This window comes from Telmatherina bonti (assembly GCF_933228915.1).
Source record: "Telmatherina bonti genome assembly, chromosome: 13".
NCBI lineage: Eukaryota > Metazoa > Chordata > Actinopteri > Atheriniformes > Telmatherinidae > Telmatherina > Telmatherina bonti.
In genome coordinates this window covers 25,228,346-25,243,017 of record NC_136611.1, presented here as the reverse complement: position 1 = coordinate 25,243,017, position 14,672 = coordinate 25,228,346, and the positions used below count along the sequence as shown (strand labels likewise).

The 14,672-nt window shown below is 36.0% G+C and overlaps 1 protein-coding gene across 1 annotated transcript; it reads right to left on the bottom strand.

The window, feature by feature from the left end:
* Positions 1-5,102: 5,102 nt before the first annotated feature.
* LOC306764057 (transmembrane protein 230-like) lies at positions 5,103-7,330 on the bottom strand. Its single transcript, XM_079251078.1, has 3 exons — positions 7,048-7,330; positions 5,569-5,691; positions 5,103-5,491 (listed from the first exon to the last, which is right to left on the bottom strand). Exons 1-3 carry the CDS (start codon positions 7,141-7,143, stop codon positions 5,351-5,353), a joined length of 360 nt encoding a protein of 119 aa, XP_079107204.1. The 5' UTR covers positions 7,144-7,330; the 3' UTR covers positions 5,103-5,350.
* Positions 7,331-14,672: the final 7,342 nt, after the last annotated feature.

Genomic DNA, 14,672 nt, shown 5'->3' with positions numbered 1-14,672 from the left:
TTTCTTGTGCTTTTTTCCAAAGAAAACCACGACAGATAGGTTTTTCACCGGTATTTTCTTTTTCTGCAAACGCACAAGACAAAACATACTCTAAAAACATCAAAAGAAGCTAAAACTTCTGATTACTTATAAGCTGATTAATAAAGTAAGGAGACTGTTTGCAGGAATACAAAAATTCTTACAGAGCATAGAGCTTTAAACACAAGGGACAACAGATGTCTGGATGTGTGCGTCTACGCATCCTCCCATGAAACAGTGTTAACAAGCACAACAAAAACAATGGCAAGGGAACCGTAGAGCAACGATAACATGATATTGAAAAAGCAAGAAACAGTTGCAGCCTGCTGTTAAAACTAGCTTTTTGTCTGGTGGACTGCACCATGCAGAGCAGTAGGATGAGAAATTGTCTGGAGTTCAGTAAACAAACACAACCCCGCGAGCTTCTCATCGCTGCATGGCTGCGCTCAATTTTGATCCACATCCCTCACCAACATGATCTCCTGTCAAACAAAACAGGTGCATCTTTTGTCTGACTGGGAGTGTGGTGGCGAGGGAGTGGAAGGAACTCTGCATTAACACAGGGTGGTTTTTTTTTTTTCATTTAATGTTTTATTTAAAATCCAGGTTCTGTGTGGATTTAAGAGGTCATTACACTGGTAAACCTCTTCATGATGGTTTAACATGGAAAAAAGATCCACTTAGAGATTACAAGTGGTGCATGTGATACCCAAAACAGAAACATTTCATTCAATGCCTGTTCACATTGAAACTGCTGCCTGAACTAATGCCATAATAGGAATCCATAATATTATGCCCATACAGCTTATAAGACACGATACATATCCAGGTGGTAGATTAAGTGTCAATGATCTCTCACTGTTCTGAAAAACAATTCAAAGATCTCCTGTGTTTAGTGGACAGGCCTGCAGAGGACCTTTTAGTCCAGCCTGCTGAGCACCTTACCTTGCTTGAGGCACTTCACACTTGAGCTGAAAGTACAATCTGTCAATCCATGGATGCTCTTCTTCCAGACTCTCCTTGTGAAAACCAAATTTACCAGTTCACTCCTTTCTCATCAAGGAGAAGTGTGATTAAAAACAGTCGTGAAATCAAAACAGGAGCGTGATCAAGATGCTCAGGTAGTCACATTTTTCTCCTTTCTAGGCGCGTGCGAAGATCAAAGGAGAATGAAATTAATCCTGGATATCCATGAGGATCGGACTTCCTCTAAAACTTCTGTTCGTCTTAAAAAAAATCCATAAACCCACGAAAATTTCACCGAGTCCAGCATCAACCCATTTAAAGTCCATTTAAACTTTCCATGTAGTGTTTATATATATATATATATATATGCGCAGTCTTCTCAGTCCAAACTTGCCCGAAGTGGATTTACTGGTGAACAAGTTTATCATTTACTTCATAGGTATGCACAAGATGCGTCCAGTCGACGTAGTGCGCAATTAAAATGAAAAGAGGCGCAAGATTCATCAAAAAGAGAGCACACCGCACATTTAGTTGGTGCCCCGCTGTTGACTCTCGCCGTGGTGTGTCCCTCCTCTCATTATCATTTTTCCCTCCTCCTACTACAGTGACTGAGAGACCCTGTCAAGTTACACAGAATACAACATATCATTTCCGGCTTCACCTTTCAAATTAAGTGAGCTTTCTCAACACTAGTACACACGCACACACACTTCACTGCTGACAGGCTACTTGGGTGACACTAGCGAGAAATACTAACAAAAATCTTTAACTACATTAGTCCAAGTAAAAGAAGTCCTTTAACACACTTGTGAAACCTCTGATTCAGCCAAAAGTCATGACAGCAAACACACCTTGATGATGCAGTTGGGAGTCATATTATTCTTGCATGTATAGGCTTATTATTTTAATTTAAATTACCAGTTCAGACTTTAACCACATTTTGACATAACCCTGTGTATCAACTGAGTGCTGACAAAATGATTGATGACTAAATGGTTTCATTATCAACAAAAACTTTAGAAATTTATGAGAAAAAATGTCACTTATTACTGTGCTTAGTTTTTCACAAGTATGAAGTGATCTTCATACAATTTATTATTAGATATGACACAATAATGTACCAATTATTACCTTGTTCTTCCATTTTTAATCTTGGTTTTGTTGTTTGCTTTCGTTAGTGCCTTTATGTTTGTCTACTTTTGACCACACTGTATGGTGTTGCATGGTGATTTGTTTTAGTGAAGAGCCTAACAAGGGATAAATAAAAAAATTAAAAAAATAAAAAAAATCCAACATTTCTTTTCAATGTGACATTGTTTATCACCTATTGCCTCAGTCAAATTATTTTAAAAATGTAATTAAGTAAATAACTACTATTACAACTACAACAATACTTAATTACATATCTAGCTATTATTATTATTATTATTAGTAGTAGTAGTAGTAGTAGTAGTAGTAGTAATATTACTATTATTATTATTATTATTACAATTATTATTATTATTTATTTTACACCTTAACTATGTAAACATTTTAAGGCACAAGTGTAATACCTACTGTCATATTTTAAAGTATGAAACATCAACATCAAAGATGTTGTACAACATACTTCTGTATGTACAACATATTTCTTTTAAAAGTATTTTAAAGTATTATTGGGAAATAAAGTGAACAAAAGCTGATTTTTATGAGCCACGGTATAAACAACTATACTCTGAAAATAATTCTGATCATTATATTCTTGAAAACACTTGTTGTTTCACATTTATAGCTGTTTTGTTTTTATCAACAACTAATAATAAAACAAAGGTTTAAATAAAATGTGATACTTTTTTTTATTTTTTATTTTTATTTTTTTATTAATGTCGAAATATGTTGGTAGTATTGAGGGGATGTCTAAACCAAAACGCGAGGCTCCATCTGCGATTAAATCGCTTTAATTTTGAAGGTATAATTATCAACTTCCGTTAACTTACCGCCGGTTTCGACGTGACTTTATTAAACTTCTGCTTTAGCGCCTCAGACAAAAGCTCTGGTGTTGGTGGGAAAGACTGGTGACTGTAACAAAAGACAAACACGTCGCTATTTGACACGTTTGGGACAAAATTAATCCTACATGCTAAAAATTAACATAAATAAATAAAACTTGAAAAGATGTGCACCATTTTGTCTAATACATTTCTCCACAAGATTTAACAGGGCTGTGATTAATATTGATTATTAATCATTTTTAGCATTGGTCATTCCAAATACACTGAATGGGCTTTTATCTCACACATTCACAGGGACCCGTGTCTTTTTTCCACGAGAACAAACCAGCAAACAATGAGTTTATGACACTACAGTAAAATAGATAGATAGATAGAATGAATTACTCGGCCCTTGATATGTTAGCATTTCATCGCTAGCACGCTCTTCTTTACTGAATCGATTAACACTTTATATTAAATCTCCCCAAATAAACAAAAAATTAAGAGTATTGTCGCGGTCAAATGAAAGGAAGCCCATCCAGTGAGAGAGAAGTTGTTTCTTCTCTTTTATTTCTTTTTTTTATTTACCTTATTTGAGTTCAGAAAGGCTTCTTGCGATGTCTTGATAGCTAAATTAGTAGGATGTCACTCAAAGATTATTTTATGTAATCTAATATGATCAATGGCAACTTGGTCCGTTGGAATATTGTTAACATCAATGTTTAAATGAACCAATCCAGAGCCAGATGAGCCTCCAATAAAATGCGGAATTACTGGCGGGTAGTAAGTGCTGAATGTGACCGTGTCCAGCTGAAGGAAGAGTTTAACCATGTTGTTGGGCACCTGATCGTGTAAACATCCAGGGCGTTCAAATATTTTATTTATTTTACTGTTCTATTTGAAAAGTAAGATTGTGGACGACATTATATTATACCAGGTCGTCCTCGAGGACCTGGTGTCCAACTTTTTGGTTGTCCGCACCATAAATCTGAGTATCTGTATGCATCTTTTTTCTTTTTTCCTCTGGTAGTTTGTCACAGTGCTCACATCTTATCCCTTTTGTCATTGTTGATAGACTTGTATGTCTTACACTCCTATGTTCTGTTGTTCGGTCCTATTTTAGAAAACTTGCATTTATATTTGAGAAAGTTTTTTTTTTTTAATCTGAGCAACTGGAGCCTGTTGTGCACAAAATTAGACACTCACACTGCCACCTGGTGGTGTCTGATATGAAAAATATATATTTTTTAAAATTCTATTTATACCTACGTCGTATACAAGCAGATGTGTATAATATTTGAGGAAAAGTAGACATAAACATTCTATTTATTGGCTTAAAATGCAAGAGGGCCTTCTGGGGATCAAAGGGGAAAAGGTGCAAAGACAAAATGCAAAAATTCTGCTTTCTGTAAAAGGTTTTGTGTGAGAGTAGTTCTTAGAAATAGTCAGCCTTTAGGGAGGGTTTTACGCGAAAAAAAAAAAAAAAAGTTTCTGAGCTGGTTTAAAGTGCATAATCTGATCTGACTAAAACCAGGTAGTTTATGGCTGGTTGCTGACTGAGTAGGCACATTTAATAAAGACAAAGAAACATAAGCAAGTAACCTTGAATCCCTTTGGCAAACAGCAGGTTGCCTGGCATCCGAAGGGATTAGAAGTCCATCATTTACTAAGGTTTTAAATATCTGCAATGTAAATTGAGGTGGTACCCTCTCACTGCCAAACTTTTAATTTATGTTGAAACTGGTGGGTTGATAGCCAGCTATAGAGATACAAAGGGTTTGTCGATGCAGGTCACCTGGAAGTTAATGAGTCTTAATGGCTTGTGTCACTCCCTGTTTGACAGCATTTACTCTCATGGGTCATGGGCGCCATATGGAGATCAAAGGATTGGAAATAATCACATGAAATCCTCCAAGAATCTTGGACCAATCTAAACAGTAAGGAGGTATTAACTAGAGAGTAAGGAAAACTGTCCTGAGAAGGAAAGGATCGTAATGTAAGAAATAAATAATATCAGTGTTTTATTGAACATTTATTGAACTCAGTGCCAGTGAATTGAGGTTGGCATGATGACTGTTAAGAGGTATAAATGTTTTAACACTGAATTTTTCACAACAATTAAGTTTAACAGTTAACAATAAATACGTGACAAAATGGCATTACACAAGTTGAAACAACTAAATCATAGTTTTATTAAATTGATCAAGCTAATCAAACAAATGCACATGTCAAACAATATGGATCAGCAATATAACATTAACTAATCATGCATAAAAATCTGCCAGAGGAACACTGATTTACAAAAACAACATCTTTTTTAAGCTATCTTAAATTGAGTAGGAGCCAAACAGGAATGCATGGAAGTGCAGGGTGTCAGGCTACAGCTTTGGTGTAGTTCAGTCATCAAATTCTGGGATGTCATCGTAGGAGTACCCTGGGTAGCCCTTTGAAGCATAGTAAGCTATCCGTAGGTGGTAAATTCCAGGCAGGAAGACAAGGATCCCAATGATAAGAACAGGCACTGTTCGGTCCGATTGCTGACAGAAAGAAAGCATTTATTCAGCTGCCCGTGTAACACTGTTAAAAAAGAAATGTGCTTTGTAAAAGTACTCACAGTGGCTCCAAAGTACCCAGCCAGGAGAAGAGCGCCGATGATAATTAAAAGAGAGCCAATTAGGAAAAGCACAGTGGCAAGTGCTATAGCTTTGTATGGGACTTTAGGTGGGCTCCTTTTGAACTGTAGAAAAAGAGACATATTTAATCAAGAAGTGCACATCTGAAAAGGTTTGACTGCAGATTTTTGCATTTATTTAATAAAAATTCTATTGTCACCTATAAGGGAGTTAAAGAACTTGTAATGATGTGTAAAACTATTCTGCCCCCCAAAGTGTGAGAAAGTAAGGGATGTCATCATTAGCGGTATCTGGTGCTGCTTTTTTCTTTGAAAGATGTTAAGTCTGAACCTGAAAGTGCGATTCTCAATACTTTTGATTCAGAAAGTGGGAGGGAAAAAGGTACAGAGCTACCTTGAAGGTCGCTTATTCTTTTATTCTGACAACATTAAAGCTGCTCAGCAGACATGATTCATGCCCGATGAAAAAAAACAACTTTTAAGACAGCAAAAAGACTATTCAGCTTATGAGTGTATTGGATGAAACCTGAATCATGCAGTAACTTGTTTTTTATATATATTTCTCATTAATCTTTAAAACATGTAATACTATTTGGGGATTATATATATATATATATATATATATATATATATATATATATATATATATATATATATATATATATATATATGAACAAAAAAATTATGTGTTTTGTTGTTTAATTGTGTAAATTAAACAACAAAAAAAAAACAAGTTCTAACCATTGTTTAAGGGAGGAACAAACAAAATATTTATCCAATTTTAAATGTTTTACTTCAACACAACACATTGCGACACACTTAGAAAATTGCTCTAAATAAAAATTAGAGGCTTTTAAAACTTACAGTGACATATTCAAGGTTTAGATAAGACCTAAAGGTTTAGATTAATGATTATGCTGCTAAATTCAGACTTCCTTTAACGCTTAAAGAAATATTATCTGCCAGGAAGAAAAATTTAATTCACATTTTTTCCCACAGGCTCAATATATCCTTTAGTCTAAAATAACAATTATTACTGGTACACCATTGCCTAAATGCTGTAACTACTGAGAAACACTGGTTGGGCCTGACTTCTTACTACCTACATAAACTAGCTTTATTATTTTTTATTTTTCATACTTTACTGTGTCAATTTAAGCTTATGTTGTTGGTTACATTTTTGGCATTTTACAGATAGACACAATATTTTTCCACCCACTGTGTTAAATCATATAAATATCTTGAAGTAACCATCCATAAACAATGTACCAGTTTATGTTTTCAATGTTTATCTATAAGGTTACATCCATAAGTGAATAAATAAATTAAACTAATAAAGAGAGAGAGAGTGAAAAAAATAAATAATACATAAGCAGAGAAAGAGAGAAGGAAAAATATATTGACATATACACACATACACATTCTCTACATGAACTAACTTTATGGTTCATCCTATCTTACCTGTAAATCGATGTAGCCGTCATCGTCAGTCGCTAACCTGGAGTATCTAACTTTGCTGTTGGAAATATCGTGGGACACAATATTACGAGCTGGCATTTTCCTCTGCGGCTCGGGAACTAACACGATTATTGTTTATGTTTCAGAAACAGCACCGCTACAAGAGATTTGACGACACGACAGCCATATCTAACGATCAGTCATGATCTGACACAGCTAATATGAAGTAAAATAATCTATTCGTACGAAAAAAGGTGATTAACAACTTCTTAAAATGCGTTTAGAGAGGAGATAACAGCGAGCAATGTCTGCTCTGGCTCTTCCGTGTTGTCCTGCGTACTGCGCATGCACATGACCAAAGACATTATTGATCAAAACAAATTATGTTAAAGTTATTTATATTAGGATATATTTTATGTTAAATGTTCAAATATTTACACAATATTTTTTTAACATTCAAAATAAAATAAAAAACATGAAATCAATAAATCAAAAGATAAATTTTCAAATAGTGGTGATAGGTTTGCACTGCCCAGGTCCTGCCACAAGAGGGCGCAGTCAGGATTCATTAAAATGTCCAGGTCAAGACAGCAGGTCGCTGGGTAGCCCTGTGGTGTCAATATTCATTTCGTTTGGACGTCCATTTCCAAGGTGTTTCAGAACAGCTTTGTAATCACACTGTGTTCTCAGAAGATAAAGTTTCTGTCTAGCCTGCAGAATTTCGATGCAATTTTGTGTAACAGATGCTGAGGCAGTCCACCTCCAAAGGTTGTTTTTTGCAATTGAAAGGCAACATTTTACATCACACACAATGTCTTTTTATTATAGTGGCAAAACAATTTTAACAAACAAGAAATAAGAGTAATAAGAAGTAATAACAAAGTTTATGTGGTAAATTACATTAGATTATATCCAAAATAATTTGCTGTTTTTCTTAAAAAAAAAAAAAAAAAAAAAGGGGGGGGGGGGGGTCATTATCATACAAATTAATTGAATTACCTAATGTATTTTTTACGAAGAAATGTTTTAGGCTGTAATTAGAATGAAAAACCTTTTCAAATCTGATTTCAGGAACAAGAAATGCGCTTTCAGTATTTCTTTGTGAACATAGTCATCTTGGCCAGACATTCTCACGCCAGTCATGCAGAGCAGTAAACATGTTCTGGGAGACACTGACCATGAAACAGGCAAAACACATAAAAAGCACCAGCTGCAGACGATCGTCCTTGATCTGAATAATTAAAGCCGGACAGTTGTATAGATAAATATAGACCCGCCTTTTAGCTGCATGAGTCACAAGTGATCATTTGTGCATGAACTGACCTTGGCTGTGAGTTGCATTGTTGTGGTTTACAGCCAAGCTGTTGATCTCATGGTGGATGTAAGCCCTAAAACCATGTTATTGTTTTTCATAATTAAGCTGTTTCACACTTTATACAATATGGCTGATCATACATCACAGTGAATTGTTAACTCAATCATCTTGTTTTTTATGCACATTCACAGATACATCTAAGTCTGTGCATAAAAGAATCTCTGCACACAATTTACCATTTATTTTGAGGAGATTAAACTTTATTCTTTTATTAGCCACCTTGAAATACTCAAACATATTTGTTTTTTTTATGTTTTGTTTTGGTTTTTTTGTATAAATAAGTGTTGAATGCAGATGCAGAAATTTTGCATGACTATGTTGCTATCTTTGCTGCTGAGTATCACAGGTAAGCTGTTTTTTTAATCATGCCCTTTTCACGCTCCATGACAGCATGTTGGCTCCACTCCCTCGTCCACATCAGGGCTGTGTCACTTGTGCATCTTCCTTTGTACGCTAAATAACTTTCCTCTTATCTGTTCTGCCTCCTCACTTGGATGTTCAATATCCACAGACAAGGTCACTGCACAAGCTTTTCACCTCCACTCAGTCTGCATTTAGAAACATGACATTTAATTTGTCTGCTCCACAGTCTTGGAAAAATCTCCAAGACTGGATATATTTATGATTATTCATTATTCATAAATTCAAAACCAGTGAGCTCAGAATGTGACCAGTGATGAAATAATTTATCTGGGAGCAACAGTGCCACCAATGCTGTTTGTTTTCAGACATTACTCTATTATAAAGGTGTCAAGTCTGTCTTTGGCTGAAATACACAAGGGCTTCACAGCTTCAATCAGTTTTTTTCTGTAGATGTTTATTTTTTATTTGTATCTCACAATACAAACAGTGCTGCCCTGGCAATATCTGGACGTGTTGTAAGTTGATCAGACGATAGGCATCAGTTCGAGAAAGGCAGATTGTGTTTTTATGTTTGGTAATCTCTTTCATGATACTTAAAAGCATCAGAACTGCAGAACTCTGTGAGCCTCCAGGTTGTATATGTACATGCATGTTTGTGCATCTGTCTGTTCAGAAGACATCAGCATTTGCCCTCTTACAACCCCTCAGCATGACAGTAAAGAGTAAGAGAGCAGCATTTAGGCCATAATTAGAGTCCTGCTCATAGAGGAGTTAATTGGGTCTGTCGTCATTACACTAACTGCAGACAGAACCATGCCTGAAGCCCGATAAAAGCCTCAAGCATTATGCCACTTGAACATCATACAATCTCCCGGGGCTCTGCCTTTCTACTTTTAGAGCCAGCAGGTTACAGAAATGATCAAATGCATCATCTGGCTGGTGCACAGGTGCAGCTAAGCAATAAGATTTTCAAAGTTTTAATAAGCTTGAACAGACACATATATTTATTTTATTTCTATGCTCTCAGAGTCAAGTGTGTGTGTTTTTGTGTGAAGATGAAGTAGATAATTGAGCTGATTTATATTATTTTGCTAAGTATAAATACGCTTAAATATTGAATATATGATAAACAATTATATGGATACTATACAGTCTGTAGGTTAGATGGAAATATCTTCTCCTATGGGCTTTCACAAAGATTTGTCCTGTTTTCAATCTAACGTCTTATGTTATTATTCCACATACTCTTTTCGGTAGAAAAACCACAAAACTTGCTGCAAATTTGTTGGTTGACAAGTCATTCATTCTCCTGAATTTTCCCTTAGCACCACCACTGAAGGCCATCCATTACGGTATATATTGTGACAGCTTTGGCAATCTGAATTTTTCTCATTTATCCAATACCTTTGCTAATGCTTATCATTGCTATATCCACAAGTTTTTTAGTCATGTTCATGTTCTCATCTTTATTAATTTAGATGAGTTCAACAGCCATAAAACAGATCTATCTAAACTTTATCTTTTTTTTTTTTTTTTTTAACAGGAGCATTACATAAACCACTAATGTAGAAAATCACTTTTTAATGAATGTCTTTTTGGTTGAGTGAATAGACATGCTGACAGAAACTGCCCACAGCGAATTCAAACCATATCAGATTCATGTTAGTGATTGAGAGCAATTCATTACAAAAAGGGTCTGTCAACTTTGATTGAATCACTGTAAGCTGTGACTTGCCACAGAATACTGGGGATTTATGTCACATAAAGATGATGCGATGCTCACACCATATATGTCAACACTATGTGTCATGCTGGATGGCTCCTGCAGGATATAGTGATAAGTCTGGAAATCCACTCCAGTGCTTCTGATGAGCTGCTATTTAATCCATCTTTCAGGTGTGAGCCTCCAGTTAGTCTGAGTGTGGGTGGACAGCTGACTGCTGCATCTTCACCTGGAGGAGCTTCATCAGTCTGATGACGGAATCCATCACCTTTCTTCCACAATGTCAACTCAGATTTTTCGCTCAGTTTATGGACAAAAAAAACAGCCTCACGGATGTGCTGACAGATTAATGAAGGACTGAATTGACCAGAAATATTGAATGAAAATCACACAATATGAGCTGTAGGAGGTTAGCTGTCCTAATTTACCTACTGTCATGACTAAATCTGTACCTGCCATTGTTTTGAGTGAATTTTGTCAAAGTCAGAACTGCTGATGGGAAAATCTTTTGATAAGCAATTAAGCTGAATGTCCTTGTAAATGCCAACATTAGTGTGATTGTTCAGTCCAGGCTTGCTGCTCCTTTCTCTGGAAAATGTGTATTCCAGTGCAAAGATATTGATTTCAGTATGTTTCAAACCCAGCGGCCCATCTCACTGCATGACTGACTCAGGCAAGTATAATTACTTTTCCAACAGACAGCACCACAGCCTCTAACAAGGTTCTCATACATAGAAATCAGCACGAACAGGAAGAACATGAGAGAATCATTTCATTGCTTCATTATTTCAATCAATATTATAAACACGGGTTTTCAGTGGCTTCTTTTTATTGCGTAACATGATTGCACATTTATTGATGTCTTAAATAATTGTGCAGAAAGTGGTTTGTTTATTTTGCATGGGCAATGATAGGCCTAATCTCTATAAATGTTATGACAATTCTAAGTTGAATTGCTGTGAAAATTGTTTGGTGATGTTTTTCCTTTTTTACATAATTACTTTATACACACAGAAACAAAAAAGCTCTAATTATAATTATTCTTTCTGGTGATTTTTTTTCCGACATCATTAAGTCAATCTCTTGTCTCTGGGATATAACAGCAGGTAAAAGACAGACACTGTGAGATGAGAGTCTTGCCATTGATTGCTCAAAGAAGCTGTCCTCTATTCTGCTTACTTCACAGATGGACTTAACATCACTCTATGCAGCCTGCAGCCCCAGGTGTAGTCTTGACTTGTGCTTATAAAAGAATGTAAAGAGAATGTAAAGCTCAATTACTTAATAATAAGTCACAGCTGACGTTTTACTTCTAAATAACAATTGCCTGTCACTCTCTGAAACATTAAATGTTTCTTGACAGAGTTGTAAGAATCCAAAATGGTAATTAAAAATTAAAAATCCCTAAAAAGCTGTTGAACATATGGACCCTTTGATTATTATTATCAAACTGCTTTTGCTTCAAGGTAACCTTTGCATGATAAACAACAATGAATGATTATTTTGGAGGAAGGTGCATAAAGCACTGTTGTCAAGATTGCAAGTGCGAAGGCTTTATTTTGAGGTCCAAAGCTTTGGGAACTTTCAAAGGCCAGATACTTACTTGAAAAGTTCTACCATATCTAACATAATGAAAGTTGAGAGAAGCATTCATTCTTAAGTTTTTTTGTTTGTTTGTTTGTTTGTTTTTTCAACAGCTCTGATGCAACAGAAATTACTGGGGACATTAGCACCTGATTTAGCAAATGGGTATTGACTTTGCATGGCATGAAAATAACCCAAGAGCTTCTTAAGGTAATTAAATAAATCCTTTTAGAAATGACCACATAAGTGACTTGAAATCAGCTCATAAAAAAGTTATCCATAAGTAAATAACTACTCCGAACAGCTAAAATAATGAATCTGCATCATCCCTGAATGAAATAAACTCAGATTTCAGGCAGAGAAAATGGTATGTATCCACTGCAATCACACTTATGAGCTCTTTTTAAATCCATTGTAGATTTAAAAAGCTCTACAATTTCCAAAGCCCTATACACTGTATATCCGTTGAGCAGGAGGCACTTTTTTTTTTTTTACCGCATTTGGTGTGTCAAACAAGTGAATAAATAGTAACATATTACTTGGAAAAAAAAAGAAAAAGAAAACAAGATTGTGCAGCATAATCAGGGAAAGGCACCTAAACGTGAGAGAAAGCTTATTTATCACAGAGATACCCCCTTAAAAGTGAAGCTCTCTCCCCTGTTAAAATATCATTAGGTGCAATGCATGAGATATTTAAAACCGACAGTACAATTACTAAACTGACACAAAAACAAATACCACGAGGCAGTGTCATTAGTTTTAACGTTATCTTTTGTAGAAAAAGAAAGCCCACTTTTAATCGTATAAGAGGCTGGGAGTCATTTAATCAAAGCAGACTGCGCCCATCTGTCCTCACAGTTCATTTCCACGCAGTTTCCATCGGTCTAAGCTGAAGTTTGTCCGGACTGCAGCACAGAACAATGCCAGTGATGTCATTTTGGCTGTTCTCTTACGGTTTGACAGTTGGCAAGGTGAGTTGACGACGGTCTGAAAAGTCATGCGGGGTCGACGGTGACTGGTTGTGATGACGCACAGCGAGTGATGCTGAATGGGAGTGAAGTGATGTGAGGATAACTGGTTGGCTGCTGCTGCTGCTGCTGGTGGTGGGGTAATCCTGGGATGAAAGTAGTTCGAGAGAGCAGTGAGTGATTTGGAGCTCGTCATCATCTGAAGACACTCGGAGCACCTGGGGCTCGCGGCAGCGATCATAGCCGGGCTGCAGATGTGTGCGCTCCCAGTGATGAGCGCACTTGGCTCTCCTCTTTGCCGCCTCCCAGCAGCGCGACTCTGCTGTCACTGTCGTGTCCAAATGGGGCTCGGCCAAGTCGTTGGGGTGTGAGACTTAAATTTAAAGTTAGGTGAGTCCCGGATATGTTTATTTCAGGAATTTCGGTGTAGCTTAAATTGTGTCACTGAATGCGTGCCTTATTTTGTTAAAACATGCAAAGGCTATTTAAGGTTGATAAATATTTATTTTATTAATTGTGGACTAAAAGCTCTGAAACAGCATGTGTTTTATTTCAGTTTACTATATGGTTAAAGATAGTGAAGTTATTTCAGTCAAATAGCATGAAGACAACTTGTATGAAAATGTTAAGTCACTCTCCTCTATTATTAGCCTGGCTGGTTCAGCTGCCATCCATTTTAATCTTTATATTTTTATTTTTTCCCTCAGTTTATCTAAGCTTCATATTTTAAAACAATAAGAAACTTTATTGTTTTAAGGATTATTATCATTATAACATTTAACGTTGAGGTTGTTTGAGGTTTCTTGTGACAAATCCAGTTTGTCTATGTTATTCTTTTATTAAGGTGGGTGCAACTTATTGTTAGGTAGTCCAGCGCAGAGGCCAGGTTTTGTAATGCTGAGGTTTACTCAGCATACATGTTAAAAGATTTGAGCCAGAATGACTGTTTACCTCTGATCAATGACAATATAGGCATGAAGAAGTTTCAAGCTGTTCTCTGTAATCAACATATTGTTGTGGGTCTGAATAGAATATAGCCAACCAAGAGCTGAGGCTATTCACCAACAGATCAGCATTGAAAGAAAATGCACTTTAGCCAAGCATGTAATGTATGATTACTCTAACAGGTAGCTACTCACTGATTTAGGGCCACCCTGCAGTGCACCTGCCCTTTCACTTGGTATCCCCCACTGTAGTTGTGTGTCGCTTGGAATATTAAACAGATTAGTGCTGGAAACAAGTGTGACCATTGAATCTACATGAGAAGCAGTCCAAATGAAACGTAATCACCTCAGACTGATTCATTAAGTAAAGAGTGTGTGAGAGAGATTATTGCAAATAATTACTTCAAAGTCTAGTTCTCCATTTTATCTTTAAAACATAAAGCACCAATAAGAACAATAAAACATTATCAGGTCTTACTAATGTATTTTTGTTTACTCCGGTATAAGCATCTCTCCCTATCGATGCTGCAATGATAAACTAGCCTGAAACCATTTGCATTGACTAAATTTGTTTTACAGCTAATCCAACAAGCTCATTTTCCTCATTTGTGGCTTCAAATTGCAAAATCTAATAATATTCAGTCTTTTTATATACTTGGGGATTATCTTAA